Source organism: Mobula birostris, chromosome 29 (assembly GCF_030028105.1).
Source record: "Mobula birostris isolate sMobBir1 chromosome 29, sMobBir1.hap1, whole genome shotgun sequence".
In the NCBI taxonomy this organism is placed as follows: Eukaryota; Metazoa; Chordata; class Chondrichthyes; order Myliobatiformes; family Myliobatidae; genus Mobula; species Mobula birostris.
In genome coordinates this window covers 11,621,214-11,643,066 of record NC_092398.1, presented here as the reverse complement: position 1 = coordinate 11,643,066, position 21,853 = coordinate 11,621,214, and the positions used below count along the sequence as shown (strand labels likewise).

Here is a 21,853-nt window from a genome sequence, read left to right as displayed (position 1 = left end):
GATAGCCCAGCGGTGGCAGTTGGTGCAGCATGGACAAGACAAAGCAAGATACCAGCCTCCGTAGTATCCAAGGCATCTTCAAGGAGCGGTGCCTCAGAAAGTCCATCATTAATGGCCCCCACCACCCAGGACACGCCCTCTTCTCATTGCTACCATCAAGATGGAGGCACAGAAGCCTGAAGACACGCACACTGATTGAGGGACAGCTTCTTCCCCTCTGTCATCCAATATCTGAATGGACATCGAACCTATCAACACCACCTCACTACTTTTTTTTATTTCTGTTTTTGGACTACTTATTTTAACTATTTAACATACATATATACTGACTGTAACTCAGTTCTTTTTCTATATTTATCATTGCATTATACCGCTGCCACAAAGTTAACAAATTTCAAGACAAACTGGTGATATTAAACCTGATTTGGGTTCAGTATTTGTATCAATAGAGGAAAAGTCCGACAGTCTGCAATATCTGCTGGTCAGATGGCACCAAGGTCCAGAGGGTGCTGGGTCATTGGATTTTTACTTTTTTTTTTAACTTTTATCATAGTCATACTTTATTGATCCTGGGGGAAATTGGTTTTCGTTACAGTTGCACCATAAATAATTAAATAGTAATATGTAAATTATGCCAGGAAGTAAGTCCAGGACCAGCCTTCTGGCTCAGGGTGCCTGACCCTCCAAGGGAGGAGTTGTAAAGTTTGATGGCCACAGGCAGGGATGACTTCCTATGATGCTCTGTGTTGCATCTCGGTGGAATGAGTATCTGGCTGAATGTACTCCTGTGCCCACCCAGTACATTATGTAGTGGATGGGAGACATTGTCCAAGATGGCATGCAACTTGGACAGCATCCTCTTTTCAGACATCACCGTCAGATAGTCCAGTTCCATCCCCACAACGTCACTGGCCTTACAAATGAGTTTGTTGATTCTCTTGGTGGCTGCTACCCTCAGCCTGCTCCCCCAGCACACAACAGCAAACATGATCGCACTGGCCACCACAGACTTTACAATTAATATTTAACATGCAGTTAAATAACATATTTCTCATGACTTAAGGAGTCATTTATCACATAGACTCACAGAGAAATTCCAGTCCTCACTATGTTTCCCTGCATGCATTCCCATCAGCTGCTCCCAGACTGACTCACTCACCAACAGCTAGGGACCAAGCAACTTACCGACCTGTGGGCTTTGGGATGGTCGTGAGAAGAACGAGCGCATTTGGCCTGGTCAGCACCAAATGAGGATTGAACCCAAGGCACTGGGGCTATGAGTCAAATAGACTGCAGAAAATGGAAGTTGTGACCCATCACCATTTTGGGAGTTGGGTCGGTTAAGTTAGCAGGTACCCGTTGTAAATTGGGGGACCGCTTTGTCGAGTGCCTCTGGACCACCTGCCACATGCGGAACTTCCTGGTGGGCAAACATTTTAATTCCCATTCCCGTTCCGACGTGTCAACCCATGGCCTCAGCTTGTGCCAAGATGAGGCCACCCTCAGGGTGGAGGAGCAACATCTTATATTCCCTCTGGCTACCCTCCAACCTGATAGCATGGATATCGATTTCTCCTTCTGGTGAACAAATTCCTCCCACTCCGACCTTTCACTTCTCACCTGTCAATTACTTCCCCCTGGGTCCCCTCCTCATTCCCTTTCTCCTATTGTCCACTCTCCTCTCCTATCAGATTGTTTTTTCCTCCAGCCTGCAACTTTTCCCAGCCGCCTGGCTTCACCCATTACCTTCTTGCTAGCCTCTTTCCCCTCTCCCTACTTTTTTTGTTCTGACATCTCCCCCCTTCCTTCTCAGTCCTGAAGAAGGGCCTCAACCCAAAACAGCCACTGTTTACTCTTTTTCCATCGATGCAGCCTGACCTGCTGATTTCCTCCGGGAGTTTGTGTGAGGAGCATTTAAAGACAGTTTAATAGAGCTAAGCACAAAATACTCTGCAGATGCTGGGGTCAGAGCAACACGCTGGAGGAACTCAGCAGGTCGGGCAGCATCCGTAGAAACGATCAGTCAACGTTTCGGGCCGGAACCCTTCGTCAGGACTGAAGAGGGAAGGGGCAGAGGCCTGTAAAAGAAGAACAGACATTGCTCTGGATGAGGTGGATGCAAAGTAAAAAAATACATCAATTCTTGGTCTTTAATGACCTGAAGGGTATGAAGTGCAAGGTCCTAAAGTTTGCAGATGACACGGAGATAGGTGGGGAACAGAGTTAGACGCTGCTTGTGAATTCAGGCAGGCTGAGTGATTGGGGATTGACTTGGCAAATGGAGTTTAGCGTGGTCCAATGTGAGGTCATGCATACGAGTAGGAGAAATCTAAAGGCAGGCCTTTACCCAAATGGGAGAAAATTGCAGATGAGCAGAGGGGAGTAGAGTTTCTCCTGAACAACTTTGTACAAAGTCATCAGTGGATACAGGTGGTTAGGAAGGCAAATGGTACATTGCAACACCCACAAAATGCTGGAGGAACTCGGCAGGTCAGACAGCATCTATGGAAAAGAGTAAACAATTGACATCTTGGGCCGAGACCCTTCAACAAGCCTGAGAAGGAAGGGAAAGACACCACAATAAAAAGATTGGGGGGGGGGGGTGAAGGAGGCTAGCTGGAAGGTGATAGGTGAAGCCAGGTGGGTGGGAAAGGTCAAGGGCTGGGGGAGAAAGAATCTGATAGGAGAGGAGGGTGGACAGGAGGAGAAAGGGAAAGGGGAGTGAACCCGGGGGAAGTGATAGGCAAGTGGGAAGAGGTCGAAAGGTCAGAGCGGGGAATAGAGGAATGGGGGTGGGAGGTGGGAATTTGTTCACCAGAAGGAGAAATTGATATTCATGCTATCAGGTTGGAGGGTACGCAGACAGAATACAAGGCGTTGCTCCCCCACCCTGGGGGGTTTTATAGAGTTGGAGTTCAGGAAAAGCAAAATTTTATTACATTATGCAGGATGTTGAAGCCACACCTGGGGTACTTCGCTGTTTTGGAAATTACTGGCATCAGAGGCAGTCCAGAAGAGAGTCGTTTAATTAGTTCCTGGGATGATCTTATCACAAGCAGCTGAAGTAATTAGATTTTTTTTTGGCGCTTAGAAGAATGAAAGATGACTTAGTGAAACACAAGGCTATGAGGAGGCATGGAAAGTTAACAGGAGCATTTTGACAGCTGTTACAATATTTGGGGCTGTCATTTAAAATTCATGTGCACGAGGATAACCACTCACAGAGGGTGGTGGTTTGCTGCAGTTCTCTATCCTGGCGAGGCTAAATCATCAGGTGTATTTAAAGAGGAAGCAGATATTATTTTTAAAGATCAAGGAACTGAAGGTTCTGGTAAACTAGTGGAAGTGAAGCCTGGGACAGGTCAGGCTTCATATTGAATAACATGATAGACGCAAGGGGCTGAGATGGACTCGTAATACTTGCTTCTGTTCTTTGTTGGACATTTTAGAGGGGAAAAACAACACCTGAGACACAAGAGACTAGATGTTGAAAATCTGGATCAACACACATAGGCTCTAGAGGGACTCAATGGGTCAGAGAGAAATAAAGATGGTTGCTATTTTGAGTTGAGACCTTTCACTTGCACTCCAGATGAAGAGCCTCACCTGGAGCGTCAATTTTCCATTGTGCTGCTCCCTGAAACGTAAATTGTTTATTAAAATTCCAGGTCGGCCCTAATTTAGCATTCAAAAAGTAGTGCCTGCTTTTACATGGGATGGGACAACCATTTGTTATCAGATTAAAATGTGCTTTGAAATCTGGAGTAGGGTTTGAACTACACCTGATTTTGGCAAGGCTGACATCATGCAGTGGAACAAGAAAATCCCAGTAAAGGAAGGTACAGTGGCCGTTGCTGGAGATGGTGTAACTACGTATGAGAGAAACATGGATTGTGTTATAGAGGGATCGAGTGGCTATGTAGCCAATGGCTAGAGGTGTCGAAATGTATGACACAAAACGTCATCGTGCGTTTATATAATGTTTTAATGCTGTTAACCAGTAATTCACAGGAGAGCAAACAGATTAAATTTGTCTAAGGCAATTGATCAGATGTGAGTCAACTAAAGGCAGATAATTTGGGAGTGGTTTACGAAGGGAGAGATCACAAGCTGAGGTGGTGGAACAAAGGAAGTGGGGTACTGTTCTCAGTGGTGGCAAGACGGGGATGAGCAGAGCTTTGAAAGTACTTGAACATACCTATAATAATTTGAGAGGTTTTGGTAAAATAGACGTCAATGTAGGCCATACTGCAGAGGGGTGACAGTTGAACAGAGTTACTTAGAGGCAACCCACACATGGAGAAACTCAGCAGGTCAGGCAGCATCCACTGCGTTGTTCCTTGTGGCGCATCAGTCAGTACTTTTGCCGTTTCCATAGTATTTGACTATTTTTTATGAGACCGAGTTGCTAGCTCGATGTTCAAGCCAGCACAGATGGAAAGTGTGCAAGGAGCTGGCCAGATTCGAACCCGTGACCATTTGGCTTGAAGGCCCGTGCTGATGCCACACCACCACCAGCCAGCCTAGGCAGCGTCCATGGAAATTAATAGACAGTTTGACGTTTCGGGCCGAGACCCTTCTTCATAACTAGAATGGAAGGGGGAAGATACCAGAATAAGAAAAAGTGGGAGGAGGGGAAGGAGGATAGCTAGAAAGTAATAGGTGATACAGTTTGACGTTTCAGGCCGAGACCCTTCTTCAGGGTTACTACTCAGCTGGAGGTCGAGGGGTCATCTGATAAAACTGTATATTGCAGGGTGGTCATGCAATGGAAATGGGGGAACACCTCCCTCTCCCTTATTAGGGAGAGAGAGAACCTGCGGTTTATCGAATGCCAGAAGAAATGCACTAGTCTTTGGGGTAACTGCAAGGTCTGTGTCTTTGCTATCGCCTAGCTCACGCTTGTGCTTGGTAGTAGGTGCGCTTTTTTTGCCAGGGAGGCGGTATCATTGCCTTGCTGCCATTTACGCGCAGTGGGGGGGGGGGGGATCTTTGGGGGTTCTCATGTTTAACTCGTTCATTCTTTGGGGCACTTCTCCGTTTTCGTGGATGTTTTGCGAAGAAAAAGAATTTCAGGATGTATATTGTATACATTTCTTTGACGTGAAATTGCACCTTTGAACCTTTGATGTCTAATTAAGTAATTTCCATATGGGGAGGGAATAATAAGCTTCCACTGAGAGATGACAAAAAAAACCTGTCAATCTAAAAGGAAAGTAGCTTCAATCAAAACCTCGATCAGCTGACTAATTTGCATTCCTGATTTGACTGGTATTAAACATTTATTATCATCTTTAGCAGTACAAATTGGACAGTTGTTACATAATTGTATTTCATAATGTTGCTACATACGGTAGCTACCTGAATTTATGAAATATTTAAGCCAAGCACTCGACTTGAAATGAACTCGATCGGACCACTACGACTCAATGCATGTTGACACACAATAATTCACACAACAGTAGAGTTATGGGGAAGTATGTATGGGAGCCAAGTACCAATGCCATAGTTTGTACTCATGGTACGAACACAACAGGCATCAAGGAGATGAAGCAGAAAAAAGCACACATTATATTAGCTTACAAATCACAATGGTATCATAGAAAGCTTAAGAGAATTATGTCAGTGCATTCGTAATGGCATTAGCCAAGATATCATGATACTAAGTGTTTGTATCACACTCAGAATTATTATTTTAAGTTCTAGGAGACAGGAAGAAAAGGAAAAATGGTCTTTAGTTAGGATAGTTTGTGTTTAGCTCCTGTCAAGTTTACCAACTTGGCCTTAGTGTTGTACATAAACTTGCAAGAGGACCACAACCTTGTCATAGTTTGGTTTGCGTGCCTCGATGACCTGGACAGCTTCGTTGGCTGGGGTCGGGGCTTCATGCTTTGGCCGTTGGTAGGGTCAAAGGGTAGAGGCCAGACTAAGAGTAGCCCACAGGTTCTCCAGGTTTGGAGGTTCAGCTCAGGGCTAACAACCCTGACGGAAGTAGCGATGAAGAATCCTTCTACATCTGAGTTTGATGGTATTCCTGAGTCTCCAACTGAAACTTGTATGGCCGACAGTAGTGAAAACCGAGAGGAAGCTACAGACATGATGAAGGAAGCCCAGAACACAGACAGAGATGAAGGACCTTCATTGCTGCCCTAAACACCAGCGATGTAACGGGCAGTCAGTAAGTTGTACATAAACTTAATTTGTTTGAATATAAAACATTCATCTTGGGCAAGACGCAAGATATTTTAAACGCACCATCTTTGTGAAGCATCATAATTGAGCTTCGTTTGTAATATTTCTGGTACTTAGGAGGCAGTGATCATAACATGATTGAGTTCACTGTGAAATTAGAAAAAGGGAAGCCGAAATCTGATGTGTCGGTGTTTCAGTGGAGTAAAGGAAGTTACAGTGGCATGAGAGAGGAACTGGCCAAAGTTGACTGGAAAGAGACACTGGTGGGAAAGACGGCAGAGCAGCAGTGGCTGGAGCTTATGCGAGAAATGAGGAATGTGCAAGACAGGTATATCCCAAAAAAGAAGAAATTTTCGAGTGGAGAAAGGATGCAACCGTGGTTGACAAGAGAAGTCAAAGCCAAAGTTAAAGCAAAGGAGAGGGCATACAAGGAAGCAAAAATTAGTGGGAAGACAGAGGATTGGGAAGGTCATTAAGAGAGAAAAGATTAATTATGAAAGGAAACCAGCACATAATATCAAAGAGGATACTAAAAGCTTTTTCAAGTATATAAGGAGTAAAAGGTGAGAGTAGATATAGGACCGATAGAAAATGTTGCTGGAGAAATTGTAATGGGAGATGAGGAGATGGCAGAGGAACTGAACAAGTATTTTGCATCAGTCTTCACTGAGGAAGACAGCAGGATACCGGACACTCAAGGGTGGCAGGGAAGAGAAGTGTGCGCAGTCGCAATTACGACAGAGAAAGTACTCAGGAAACTGAATAGGCTAAAGGTCGATAAATCTCCTGGACCAGATGGAATGCACCCTCCTGTTCTGAAGGAAGTAGCTGTGGAGATTGCGGAGGCATTAGCGATGATCTTTCAAAAGTCGATAGATTCTGGCATGGTTCAGGAAGACTGGAAGATTGCAAATGTCACTCCGCTATTTAAGGAGGGGGCAAGGAAGCAAAAAGAAAATTATAGACCTGTTAGCTTGACGTCGGTGGTTGGGAAGTTGTTGGAGTCAATTGTCAAGGATGAGGTTACAGAGTACCTGGAGGCATATGACAAGATGGGCAGAACTCAGCAAGGATTCCTTAAAGGAAAATCCTGCCTGACAAACCTATTACAATTTTTTGAGGAAATTACCAGTAGGCTAGACAAGGGAGATGCAGTGGATGTTGTATATTTGGATTTTCAGAAGGCCTTTGACAAGGTGCCACACATGAGGCTACTTAACAAGATAAGAGCCCATGGAATTACAGGAAAGTTACATACGTGGATAGAGCGTTGGCTGATTGGCAGGAAACAGAGAGTGGGAATAAAGGGATCCTATTCTGGTTGGCTGCCGGTTACCAGTAGTGTTCCACAGGGATCAATGTTGGGGCCACTTCTTTTTACATTGTACATCAACGATTTGGATTATGGAATAGATGGCTTTGTGGCTAAGTTTGCTGACGATATGAAGATAGGTGGAGAGGCCGGTAGTGCTGAGGAAACGGAGAGTCTGCAGAGAGACTTGGATAGATTGGAAGAATGGGCAGAGAAGTGGCAAATGAAGTACAATGTTGGAAAGTGTATGGTTATGCACTTTGGCAGAAAAAATAAACAGGCAGACTATTATTTAAATGGGGAAAAAATTCAAAGTTCTGAGATGCAACGGGACTTGGGAGTCCTCGTACAGGATTCCCTTAAAGTTAACCTCCAGGTTGAGTCAGTAGTGAAGAAGGCGAATGCAATGTTGGCATTCATTTCTGGGGGAATAGAGTATAGGAGCAGGGATGTGATGTTGAGGCTCTATAAGGCGCTGGTGAGACCTCACTTGGAGTACTGTGGGCAGTTTTGGTCTCCTTATTTAAGAAAGGATGTGCTGACGTTGGAGAGGGTACAGAGAAGATTCACTAGAATGATTCCGGGAATGAGAGGGTTAACATATGAGGAACGTTTGTCCGCTCTTGGACTGTATTCCTTGGAGTTTAGAAGAATGAGGGGAGACCTCATAGACACATTTCGAATGTTAAAAGGCATGGACAGAGTGGATGTGGCAAAGTTGTTTCCCATGATGGGGGAGTCTAGTACAAGAGGGCATGACTTCAGGATTGAAGGGTGCCCTTTCAGAACAGAAATGCGAAGAAATTTTTTTAGTCAGAGGGTGGTGAATCTATGGAATTTGTTGCCACGGGCAGCAGTGGAGGCCAAGTCATTGGGTGTATTTAAGGCAGAGATTGATAGGTATCTGAGTAGCCAGGGCATCAAAGGTTATGGTGAGAAGGCGGGGCAGTGGGACTAAATAGGATAAAATGGATCAGCTCATGATAAAATGGCGGAGCAGACTCGATGGGCCGAATGGCCTACTTCTGCTCCTTTGTCTTATGGTCCTTATTCCTGAGCTTGAAGGGATTTAATTTTAAATGAAACAACCAATCTAAGCGCGGAGTCGATTTGGAAGGGTTGAGAACAGCCTGGGGCTGGGCGGCAGGATATGGGCCCAGAGCGTGTCGCTGCGGCGGAACCCGCGTCGCAGTGCGGTCCAGATAGACTGAAAAGGCAGGGTGTCGGGACCGGAGGGGAGGGTCGGGCCAATTCCACCCGCTCTCCTGCGACGTTTACTCTACTCTCCACGGTGAGACTACTCTGGCTGCTACGTGCTTCGTGTCTGCGAGCTTTGCAGCGATTTGCCCCACTGTGTGATGAATTTTCATCGAAGCTATGGGTCTACTCCGGGCTCCGTGTCTACGGACTCAATTTGGTTTGGAAGGCTGTTGCTTGCTTTTATTGTTTGCATAATTCGTGTTTTATTCCCCCCTTCCTCTGTGTATTGGGTGTTGGTCTTTTTTTCAAATTGGGCTTTTTCTGGTTTCTTGCTTCGTGGCAGCCTGTACACAGACGAATCTCAAGGCTGAATAATCTATACATTCTTTGATAATAAATGTACTTTGAACCGTGCAAACTTCGAAATGCAAGGCAAACACTGATCAAAGAGAATGAAAACTGATTTAGCATTCCATTTTCATTCGGAAGTTAATAAAAACTTTAAATAAACAGCATTGGGACCAGCCAACTATATTTTTTTGTGTTGCTTTATTTATTCAGGGATGGACTAATACACTTTATTATCAGCATCATTGTTCAAGTCAGGTATTTTCTAGGTGACATTTGACTAAAAAAAAAGGGAAAGTAGCAAAGTCTGCTTGTAATATCATAAAAATATGCCTGAACAATCTGACCGGAGCTGCTAACAGCAAAAATAAATCACTAATATAGTGATTCTGTTGACACTAAAGAGGACAGAATGAAGCTGTGAGGGAAACGGGAGAAGAACAGGCATCGTTAATCAGCATATTTCTCGTACCATTACTCCCCTTTGTCACGTCACCTCCTATTCCATTCGTAACACACACCTCCGTTATTCCTCCACATCTTCGCAACACACCTTCTTCCCCAACACTACCACACCCCCCCCCACCCAAACATTTCCTGCTTCAAGTCAGTTCCGTTTTCCAGTTTTGATAAAAGGTCCTCAACCTGAATCATTTCCTCCTTTCTATGGTTTCAGCCGAGGCTCTCGTCTCCGTCCTCTAGATCACCGAGCAGTGTTAAAAAAGGAAGATTGGCCGCTGAGTTCGAGGTACTGTTTCATGCTGTGCCCTGCATCAGCATGGGAGCATTCAGAAATAAGGTATTTATTAAAAACTCTAATAGAATTAAAAAGACACCAACTAAAATGAAGGTTTTTTTAAAATGTAGACAGCCCTGCTCATTCAAATTTTCCACACAAAAAAAAAATCTCCAATGCATTTCTGCCGCCAGTTTCCCTATAATAACACTGCTGGATCGGATAATGCTGAAGAAAAGATGTTCAGGAACATTTACACAGCAAGATTTCCAAAGAATGTCTTGCACAAACTCTCCTTATTAATAACAGCAAAGATTTCAGTGCATTTAAAAAGGAACAGACACTGGCTTGACTAAAATTCAACACAAGATTATGGTCTTATTTTAAAGGTCCAATTCAAAAGATTTGGATAGATTTAAGATTTAAAAAAAAAACAAAGGTGGTAATTTCACTCTATAAAGCTCTTGCAACCTGTGCATGTCTATTCTTAAGTCAATGTCCAGCGTTAATAAGCAGATCACTCAGGAAGCTGGGCTGCTCAATGTCCTCAACGTTTTGTCCAGGGTTGACAAGACACGTTATCACCAAAGTTAGTGGTCCACACCGAAGCAAGATGCAAGCCATTTGTAGCAGTAGTTCAGATTTGTGTTCCTTTCCAGTTGTTCACAGATAGTCCAGTTCCAGAGCTTGATGCAATGACATCAGGTCACCATGATTCAAAATTCTCCAAAATGGCATGTTGTGCTAGAATTGAAGAGCACGTAGTAAGGAATCTAACAGGCAAATTCTAAACAAACTTTGCAAGGCAAACATTTTTTACTGGGACAAATTATTATATCTTTGATGAATTTCACTGTTTTACTGCTTCCTCTAATTCAGGCTCATGTTTGGCAATAAGGACATGTAAAACTGAACACTGAACTTGTAGAGAGGAGAGACTGCAAATGCTAGAATCTTGAATGCAAAGAGAACCCTGGAGACGGTCAGTATCTATGGAGCAAAAGGTATAAGGCCATGTTTTGGGCGAGGCCTTGCATCGGTCCTATGTTCACAAGTTGTTGCATCCACAAAAGAGGTGATTGCTGGAGTCAGAAACCCGAGTGGTGTTTTTTTTTTGATTTTATTGAGATAGTGCAGAATAGGCCCTTCGTTTGGCCCACTGAGACACGCAGTCCAGCAATCGCCTGATTTAATCCTAAACTAATCATGGTACAATGACCAATTAACCTACCAACCAGGATGTCTTCGGACTGTGGGAGGAAACCCACGCGGTCACGGGGAGAACGTACAATCTCCTTACAGGCAGTGATGGGAATTGAACCCCAATTGCCTGTACCGTAAAGCTACGGTACAGGCGTAAACCACTACGCTACTGTGCCACATCTGTTTTTGATATCCACGGGAAGTCTGTGCTCATACTAACAAAAAACTTCCCATTTACAAAAATTTGTGTTTAGGGATTGCAACAAATCGAACACACCCTCCCAAAGAAACGATTAAACTTTCCAAGTGATCAAAGCCAATGTTCTATCAAACGTAAGAGATCAGTTAATGCTACTTATGACACTTATTCCTTTTCTGTGCCACATGAGCACCATTACTTTTTCTGAAAAATGTTCCAAGTTAAACTTACCTGTTTTGCTGCATACTCCTCATCCCGACCATCTCCAATGACAACGTATGTAACTTTCTTTCCAAATCTGGACACAATACGTTCAAAACAGCTTTCTTTACCTCAAAACACAAAGCCATTGAATAGAATGAGTCTGTTTGCTAAAAGTATGGAATTTTTCTCTACCGGCATTGCACAACTTTACAACATAAAGGGTGGCCTCAGTAATGCAATTGCTATTGCTTAGTAGGACAAAGTGCAAAATAGGGAAATATTCTCCAACATACAAAGCATGGAATACCTACCTTGTCACATGGGTGTTAGAGGTTCTCCTTCCAGATTATCAAGGAAAAAAATTTCAGTTCCTTTATTCACATTTCTCTCCAAACTACTACTATACACACGTCTATCATCAGTGCTTCGCCTCGCTGTACGCGGACCATTGGTGAAATGAAAAACTATCTCATTTACCCACTACAATTAATGCATTCCATGAAAATCAAGCACTTAAAAGTTATTTAACCTTTTTAGAATCAGAATCAGATTTAATATCACTGGCATATGTTGTGAAATCTTAACTTTGCTGAAGCAGGACAATGCAATACATGATAAATATAGAGAAAAAACTGAGTGCATTAAGTAACTATATATATAAAGAAATAAAAATGATCTAATCTTCAGCTAAGGCACAATAATACACTCGTGTGTGTGTCTATGTATAGTCACACAACATATATGTTGTGTGCTGGGGCAGCAGGCTGAGGGTAGCAGACACCAACAGAATCAACAAACTCATTCGTAAGGCCAGTGATGTTGTGGGGATGGAACTGGACTCTCTCATGGTGGTGTCTGAAAAGCGGATGCTGTCCAAGTTGCATGCCATCTTGGACAATGTCTCCCATCCACTACATAATGTACTGGGTGGGCACAGGAGTACATTCAGCCAGAGACTCATTCCACCGAGATGCAGCACTGAGCATCATAGGAAGTCATTCCTACCTGTGGCCATGAAACTTTACAACTCCTCCCTTGGAGGGTCAGACACCCTGAGCCAATAGGCTGGTCCTGGACTTATTTCCTGGCATAATTTACACATTACTATTTAACTATTTATGGTTTTATTACTATTTATTATTTACGGTGCAACTGTAACAAAAACCAATTTTCGCCCCGCATCAATAAAGTATGAATATGACTATATTAGTTACTTTAAATAAATACTGCAAAATTAGAAACAAAAGTAATGAGATTCAATGTCCATTCAGAAATTGTATGGAAGAGGGGAAGGAGCTTCTGTTTTGGTTTAAACTGGGAAGAAGAGTAAATCTCATTCTAAAGCTCTTTACCTCAGTGTGCAACACAGACACAGATCAAACCACATACATTGAAACACTGTCTGATATATAGATTGCTGTGCTGTAGGGGAATAAAGGGTTAATAGTATTAGAACATAAGAAATAGGAGCAGGAGTTGGCCATCTGGCCTGCCGAGCCTGCTTTGTCATTCAATAAGATCGTGGCTGACCTGACCTTGGACTCATCTCCACCTACCTGCCTTTTCCCCATAACCCTTAATCCCCCAACTATGCAAAAATTAGGCAGGAAGGATTATTTGAAGCCAAAACCAGACGATCGAATGGTGCAGCAAATCAAGTGGCTGGATGGCACACTCCAGGACTCCGATTCATTATGTAACAGAATGAGCTGAAATGAACCTCATGATATTCTTCAATGTAATAAATTCATAAGCTTTGAAGAAACCCATCTTACACGTTTTGAAAATGTATAAGATAGATACCTTCAAAGAGGGGCATGGTAGCACAGCGCAGCGGTCCCCAACCACCGGGCTGTGGACCGGTACTGGGGTGCAAGTCATGTGCTACCGGGCCGCGAGGAAACGATATGATTTGGCGATAGGAGTCAGCTGCACCTTTCCTCATTCCTTGTCACGCACTGTTGAACTTGAAATAACCTACCAAATCATACCAAATAGCACATAAAACTTAAAATAACACTAACATATAGTAAAAGCAGGAATGATATGATAAATACACAGCCTATATAAAGTAGAAGCAATGTAGTTTCACTTAACAGAATCGGGAAGATTAAGCCAAAACCGATTTGTAGAGAAAAAAAAATCGGCACGTACACGCATGCACACACAGGTGCCCACACAAGGCTTTATGGTCATGGTAGTCTTTCTCGGAGTAAACACAAGTGTCCCGTATTTGACTGCTGCTACTTTTGTCCCTTATTTGGGAGTGAGAAAGTTGGCAACCCTACTTGAACATTCCCCCCCACCTCCCCCGTCGGCCGGTCTGCAAGAATATTGTCAATATTAAACCGGTCTGCGGTGCAAAAAAGGTTGGGGACCCCTGGCATAGCAGTTAACACAACGCTTTACAGTACAGGCGACCCGGGTTCAATTCCCGCCGCTGCTTGCAAGGAGTTTGTACGTTCTCCCAGTGACCACGTGGGTTTTCTCCGGGTGCTCCGGTTTCCTCCCGCAGTCCAAGAAGACGTATCGATTGGTAGTTAACTGGTCATTGTAAATTGCCCTGTGTTAGGCTGGGGTTAAATCAGGGGTTGCTGGGCAGCATGGTTGGAAGGGACAGAAGGGTCTGCTCTGCACTGTATCTCAATAAATGTGTCAGAATAGGAATTTGCAGTCAGCTTCTCCAAAGCGAGAATCAACACGAAATGCTGTTTCATTCACTTTGCTAAATCCCCGCCCTTTCCCACACAGCTGACTTTATCTTTGTGCTGAACTTCCATCTACTGAGGTGATCTCAGGATCAGGATCAGGATCAGGTTGAATATCACCGGCATTATGTCGTGAAACTTGTTGTCTTTGCAGCAGCAGTACAATGCAATACATAATGATAGAGGGAAATAGATAATCTTGAATAGCTGCATTATCCCCCAACTAACCTCTGACTCTAGTCTTTTCTCATTTAAGTAACAGCTCCTTCCTCATGATCACGAGGAAATCTGCAGATGCTGGAATTTCAAGCAACACACATAAAAATTGCCGGTGAACGCAGCAGGCCAGGCAGCATCTCTAGGAAGAGGTACAGTCGACGTTTCGGGCCAAGACCCTTCCTCACTATTCCTCTTTTGCACTAATTATTTTATTTATTGTAACTTAGAGTAACATTTTTTATGCCTTGCACTGTACTGCAGCCACAAAAATCAACAAATGTCACAACATATTTCAGTGATAATAAACCTGATTCTCATTACTGAAATGTTCTATCCCTGGTAACAGCCTGGGGAATCTGCTATACATCCTCAATGTATAATGTCATTCAGACACTTAGAATGTCATTCACATAGCTATGAACAACACAAGATCCTGATTTACATGGCACAGACTTTAAACTGGCTTGCTCATGCTGCTTCAGCTGGAAGGAGATATTAGAATTGGGAAGTTTACACTAGAGACTTAGTCATAGAGAAGTACAGCACTGAAACTGGCCCTTTGGCCCATTTAGACATTACCAAAACCACTTAAACTGTCTACTCCCATCAGCCTGTACCAGGACCATAGCCCTCCATATCCCTACGATTCATATACCAATCCAAACTTCTCTTAAACAAACATTGAGATTGAGCTCGCATGCATCATTTGTACTGGCAGCTCGTTCCACACTCTCACCACCTTCTGAGTGAAGATGTTCCCGTTCATGTTCCCCTTAAACTTCACACACTTCATCCTTAACCCATGACCTCTGATTGTATCCCATCCAACCTCAGTGGAAAAAGCCTGCTTGCATTTACTCTATCAAGACCCTTCATTATTTTGATTACCTCTAACAAATCTCCTTTCAATCTTCCACGTTGTATACAGTCCTAACATATTCAATCTTTCCTGATATACTCAGGTCCTCCAGACCCGGCAACATCCTTGTAAATTTTCTCTGCACTCTTTCAACCTTGTTTACATCTTTCCTGTAGGTAACCAAAAACTGCACACAATTCTCTAAACTAGGCCTCACCAACACCTTGTACAACTTCAACATCCCATTGATTCATGAAAGCCAACGTGTCAAAAGCTTTCTTTACAACCCTATCTACCTGTGATGCCGCTTTCAATGAATTATGTACCTGTACTCCCAGATCCCTTGGTTCCACTACACTCCTCAGTGCCCTACCAATCACTTATACCAGGTTTATGAAGTAACTCTAGAATCCACAATGCCAGAAGAGCTTGCAGATACCGGAATCTGGAGCAAAAGAAAAACTGCTGGAAGAACTCTGGGTCAAGTGGCTTCTGTGGAGACAGAGTAATAGTCAACGCTTTGGGCCAAGACCCTACTTCAGGGCTGAGGGTGTAGATGGAGAGTGCCAGTACAAAGAGGTGAGAGAGTAGGATGGGTAGGTTATTGGTGGAGGTGGAACCAGATGGGTGAGGAGGAGGAAGGCTGAAACAGAGACTCCCATCACTTGCGAAGAAACACAGCAAGTACAAAAAAAGACAGATGGAGCCAGATATGTGTGGGGTAGGGGGTTGCTGCAGTTGGACTGGGTTACCAGAAATTTAGTGTTCATACCGTCTGGTTTTGGGATGCTCGAGTAACATACCTAGAGATGGGGAAAAGTAACTGGGAAGCAATCAGTGGACCATGGAGTCATGGTCCCTGCAGAAGGCGGAGAGGAGGGGGAGGAGTTGTGTGGTGAAAGAGGGGAAGCTGCGGTTGGTGGTAAGAGCTGGCTGGAGCTGGCAAAACTGGCAAAAGGTGAAATACTGGATGCAGAGGTTTAGTGGGGCGAAAGCAGAGGACTTAGGGCAACTCTGCATCTCTTCTGTCTGGGAGGTGGAGGGGGAAATGAAAGGCGTGTGGTAAAATGGAGAAAATGCACAGGGGAGCTCCATCATCTAAGACAGAGTTTCCTGAAGGAGGAGAAGATTTCAGATGTCTTAAAAATGGAAAGCATCATCTTAAGAACAGATGCAACAGAGACAGAGAAACTGGGAGAAGGGAATGGTGCCCTTACAGGAGACGGGCAGGGAGGAAGTGATTGCTTTGCAAAGCACCTGCACTCTGCCTGCAGCACCCATTCCGAACTCCTGGTTGAAAGTTACTTTAACTCCCGTTCCCACTAACACGTGTGTCCTCAGATTTATCTGCTGCAATGCTGCAAATGCAAAGTAGAAGAGCAGCCTTGTATTCCTCTTGTTTACAGCCCACAGGATCAACTTCCCAGTCTCTAGTACCTCCTGCCATTTGTTCCTCTCAAACTCCCACCAGACCACCCAGAGTCTCTCTCCCCTTGTTCACCTTTCCAGCCCTCTGCCTCTCATTACCAAGACTCATCACCCTCTCCATTTGATCCCAGCTGTCCATCACCCACATACCTGGATTCCTTCTCAGTTGGTCCACGTTTCCGATCTCCTCTCTCACCCACTTTCACCTACCCATCAACTGAGATGAACTCTTGAATTTCCAATCCACCTCGGGTGGACCTTGAACTCCTCTGCACTTTTTCCTCTAACACTATATTCTGGATTCCATTTCCTTTGTAATATCTGAATGTATAAATCTGACCTGCATGACTGGCATGCAAATGAAAGCTTTTCACTGCAACTTGGTACAAGGGACAACAAGGGAATACTTATCTGGTTCCATCTACCACCATGAGCCTCTGTGCCTACCCTTTCTCCTCTCCCTCCCTCGCTTGGCTCCATAGGATTATTATAATCTTACTGTGACGAACGTATTGCTGGACATTTGTGAAGGAGGATGTGAAATCCTGTGTTTTGGTTTTTGTGTACTTGCAGGCTCATGGTATTAACTCCCCCGCATTCTAAAGAAATGGATCTCCTAGAGTATAATGATCCTTATTTAAAGGATCATTTTGATATAAGTGGGGAGGGAGAGAGGGTGTGGTATGGTGAGGTGTATTTCTTCAGTCTAAATTTTTGGAGTTGCAGTCCTAAAGGTCAGCTGGTATATATCTGCATTTTCTCTTTTGTCACTTTGCCATTTTTTTGCACTGCACTGTAAATATTTTTGACCTTTTTCTAAACGTTTTCCACCTCTGGCACAATAAATGCCTTTGCACTGAATGTGCTGTTGTGGCCTGCTGTCTGATTTTTAAAACCCACACCTTTATAATGGCACACATACCTCACCAAAACCCAACAGTGTTACACTGGAACATCAATAATTCTTTACATTGTGACACCAAGCGTGGTCTCAAAATTTTCCAGTTAGCAGTATTACATGTAAGTGTCTAACACAGGGGTTCCTAACCTTTTTTAATGTCACAGAGTCTTCCATTAACTGCAGGGACCATAGACAATGGATTGGGAAACCCTGGTAACAGGAAATAACAAAGATAAATTCCTTACCTATTTTCGTGGCGCTGTAGATGTTTTCAATAGGGAAGATCTCACCTAATCCATACAGCAACACTTTAGCCAGAGCTGGAATCAGTTGTGTTGTGGTGACCAGGATATTAATGCAATTTCTTCTGAAATGGAAAGGAAAAAAAAATCAAACTGGTCTACTTATTGTTTTAAATATTCATTCTCCTGTGTTCGTCCTTTGGTTAACAAAGGAAGTTCAAGTTCAAATCAAGCTAAACAAAACACTGCTCTGTGGCCAGGGTGCAAAACACAGCACATATAGTCACGCATAGCACATGTAATTATGATCCAGCACATACACTCACAAGATATTTGCACACATCCCAGAATAGCCTGAAGCCTGACATAAAGTGTGAGTTAAGTGTTTAAAGTTACTGGCATTATTATAGTAAAACAAGAGGTCGAATAACTATGTGGAACAGCAGCAATAAAAGATGAAAAGTGACCAGTGCAGGATGAGAGTGGTCTGTGAGTTGTGGGGGGGGGGGGGGGGGGGGCGGGATTAGGACAGTCAGATAGGGCGTACATTTGTGCTGGTTGGCAGTAGGGTGTTGCAGTCTGGTATGGTGGGGGGTGTGGGGGTAGAAGCTGTTATCCAGCCTGACAATTCTGATTCTTATGCTGCAATACCTTATGCCTGGCAGGAGGTCAGAGAGTTTGTGGAAAGGATGGGAGGAGTCTTTGACAATGCTGGATGTCCCGCGTATGTAGTGCTTCTGATACATGTACTGAATGCGGGGGTGAAGAGACCCTGATGATGTTTTCAGCTGTACTCACTATCCATTGCAGGGTCTTGCGATCCGACGCACTGCAATTCCCATCTCGGACAGTGATGCAGCTGGTCAGGAGACTCTCATTGGTGGTGGGTGGGGAAAGTGTGGAGGAGCCTTGCCTGCCTCGGTCACCTCAGGAATTGGAAGCACTGCTGTGCTCTCTTGCCGAAAGAGGTGCTGCTGAGGGAGCAGGCGAGATCCTCAGTGATGTGCACATCAAGAAACTTGGTGCTCCTGACTCTCCCTGGTGATGTGCAGGAGGGAGTGAACAGCCTGCACCTTCCTGAAGTCCACGATCACCTCATTAGCCTTTGTCCATGTTGGGACTCAGTATGTTGTGTTTACACCAGTCCACAAGCTGCTCTACCTCCTCCAGTATGCTGTTTCATCATTGTTACCGCTGAGCCAACCACTGTTGTGTAGTCGGTAAACTTAATGATGTGGTTAGAACTGGATTTGGCATGCGTTAGCAGTGTAAAAGATAGTGGGCTGAGCGCACAAGCTTGGGGTGGGGGAGAGCACTAGAGCTCAGTGTGATGGCGCCAGAGATGTTGCCTATATGGACGGCCGGCCGTCTCTTCATCAGGAAGTCCAACATTCAGTTACAGGGGGAGGTGTTGAGACCCAACATGGACAGTTTTCCCACCAGTTTCTGGGGAGTGATTGTACTGAAAGCAGGATTGAAGTCAATGAAAAGCATTCTGACATTGTCCAGGTGGGACAGGTCTGAGTATGGGATGGAGACTATGGCGTCGTCGGTGGACTGAATTGGGTGATATGCAGACCGGTAGGGGTCCAACGTGGGAGGAAAAGCCGGATTAATTAAGCCATTATTATCGAAAAAGGTCACTCTCTCATTGGGTCATCCAAAGTTCAAAATTTTTTTTTCTAATGTTCAGAGATTGATGAATATTATATATTCACCATTATCCAAAACACCCCAATGTGTTATTTTTCTGGATGCAGAAAAGGCATTTGATAGAGTTGAATGGACTTACTTGTTTAATGTATTAGAAAGATTGGGCTTTGGTAATAATTTTAATAAGTGAATTCAAATGTTCTATAAGAACCCTATCGCTACCGTTATTACTAATAATCTTAGGTCTCCCTTTTTTTTTTACATTCATGAGGTACTGGACAAGGGTGTCCATTAAGTCCTTTGTTATTTAATCTCGCATTGGGGCGTCTGGCTATAACAATTCGCAAAGCTAGAAATATTCATGGTATTTCTATAAATGGGACCATACATAAGATTTCTCTTTATGCAGATGATCTTTTGGTTTATATCTCGAATCCTGAAGAATCTATTCCTACTCTTTTGGAATTATTAAATGATTTTGGAAAATTTTCAGGATATAAACTTAATTTAAATAAAAGTGAATTGTTCCCTTTAAATGTTCCCGTTTTTATATACAAGGATATTCCATTTAGAATTGTGAATTCTTTTAAATATTTGGGTATTATCATTACAAAAAATATAAAGATCTTTATAAAGCTAATGTAGTTCCTTTATTGGACTCTATGAAACAATACAATAGAATTAATGAAAAGCTATACATAACCAAAGACAGACAAATGACCAACATGCAAAAGAATACAAGCTGTGCAAATAAAAAGAAATAAGGATTGTAAAGAGTCCTTCAAAGTGAACCTGTAGGTTGTAGAATCAGTTCAGAGTGGCAGGGAGTTAAATTGCTCACGCTGGTTTGGGAGCTTCATGGTTGTAGGGTAGTACACCCACGGTAGTGTAGCGGTTAGCGCGACGCTATTACAGTTCGGGGTGTCGGAGTTAGGAGTTCAATCCTCTGTACGTCCTTCCTGTGGAATGCGTGGGCTTTCTCTCGGTCCTCTGGTTTCTTCCCCCAAGTCCAAAGGCGTACCGGGTAGGTTCACTGGTCATTGTAAATTGTCCGGTGATTAGGCTCGGGTTAAATCGGGGCTGTCAGGGGTTGCTGGGCCTATTCCCTGCTGCATCTCTAATTATTTGTCCTGAACCCGTTGCTGTTGTCTACTGTCAAACTCAAGCAATTAGGTCAAACATTAAACTTTCATCAAAACACATTAATCTACGGTCCAAAGCAGGTGCCCAGAATGCATAAGACCACAAGATATAGGAGCAGAATTAGGCCACTTGGCCCATCGAGTCTGCTCCACCATTTCATCATGGCTGATCCAATTTACCTCTCAGCCCCAACCTCCTGCCTTCTCCCAGTATCCCTTCACACCCTGACCAATCAAGAATCTATCAACTTCTGTCTTAAATATACATAAAGGCATGGCCTTCACAACTGGCTGTGGCAAAGAATTCCACAGATTCACCCTCTCTGGCTAACACCGTACAAACCGAAATTTCTCCACTTCTGAGGCCTGCAACCCTTCAATGCTCTTCAAGCTATATAATTGTTTGTGTTTGTACTTGATAATGTATAATTGCTTCAGGAAACCGGATTGAAATGATTTTCACTACAACCAGCAGGACCCAGCAATTATTTTTAATAACGGTGTTCAACAACATACGTACGTCCAAATCTCCTGCAATCTGGGGATCTGACTGGGTTGGTTCTGGGTTTTATTTTTACAGGATCGTTATCTTACTGGTTGAAATTGGGAGCTAGATACGACCACTGGAGTGGTCAAGAGGGAGGTTAAAGCCCTAGAGAGCTTCTGGCTTAGAGGCCAGAAACCCTGGAGTGGGAATGGTCGGGATAATCCTGCGCAATGCAGTTGGGATCTTATTTTGTAGAATCTGCAAAGTTCAAAAGGTCAAAGTACACTATCAAAGTACAACCTTGAGATTCACCTCCTTGCAAAGGAAAGAGACCCAATGAAGACCGTCATACACGCAATGCGAAGTAAAAAATCATGTGAATAACAGAAGCAAGCAAACAACAGAAGTTCATGGAAGTGAGGCCGCAGCAGCGAAGCCAGTCGTCACCGCAGCCGAACCAACAGCCCGTTACGAGTAAACCCCACGGAGCAGCGAGCTGAGCTGGCTCGTCCCTCACCCCCCGGCCCTGACACCCTGACCTTTCCAACCATGCTCAACGCTTAAATCTTCTAAATCCCGGGTAGTTCCTCATTCTCAAATCCAGGCCCTGCTACTTAGCTACGCTCCTGGGCTCAGAATTCAGGTAAGGCCTAACCTCTACTCCTTAAACACGATTCCATGATGGGTCTGCTGGGTGTTCACCATCAAATAAAGCACTAGGTTTTGACCAGGTACGTGTAAAGGTCCGATTATGTGCAATAATCAGGTGGCACAGCTAGTAGAGCTGCCGCCTCACAGCTCCAGATCTGGGTTAAGTCCT

At 43.9% G+C, this 21,853-nt stretch overlaps 1 protein-coding gene across 2 annotated transcripts in view; it reads right to left on the bottom strand.

Annotated features, from left to right (window-relative positions):
- Nucleotides 1-9,211: 9,211 nt before the first annotated feature.
- The window catches only part of LOC140190230 (protein phosphatase EYA3-like), a 71,097-nt gene continuing 58,455 nt past the window's right edge, over nt 9,212-21,853 (bottom strand). The window contains exons 17-19 of one of the 2 annotated variants that reach the window (XM_072246790.1): nt 17,755-17,873; nt 11,422-11,522; nt 9,212-10,532 (exon numbers count right to left, since the gene is read on the bottom strand). In XM_072246790.1, coding sequence (XP_072102891.1) covers nt 10,452-10,532; nt 11,422-11,522; nt 17,755-17,873 — 301 coding nt within the window. In that variant the 3' untranslated portion in view covers nt 9,212-10,451. Of the gene's footprint in view, nt 10,533-11,421; nt 11,523-17,754; nt 17,877-21,853 lie in introns of both variants that reach the window. The other variant, XM_072246789.1, reaches the window with a different exon arrangement.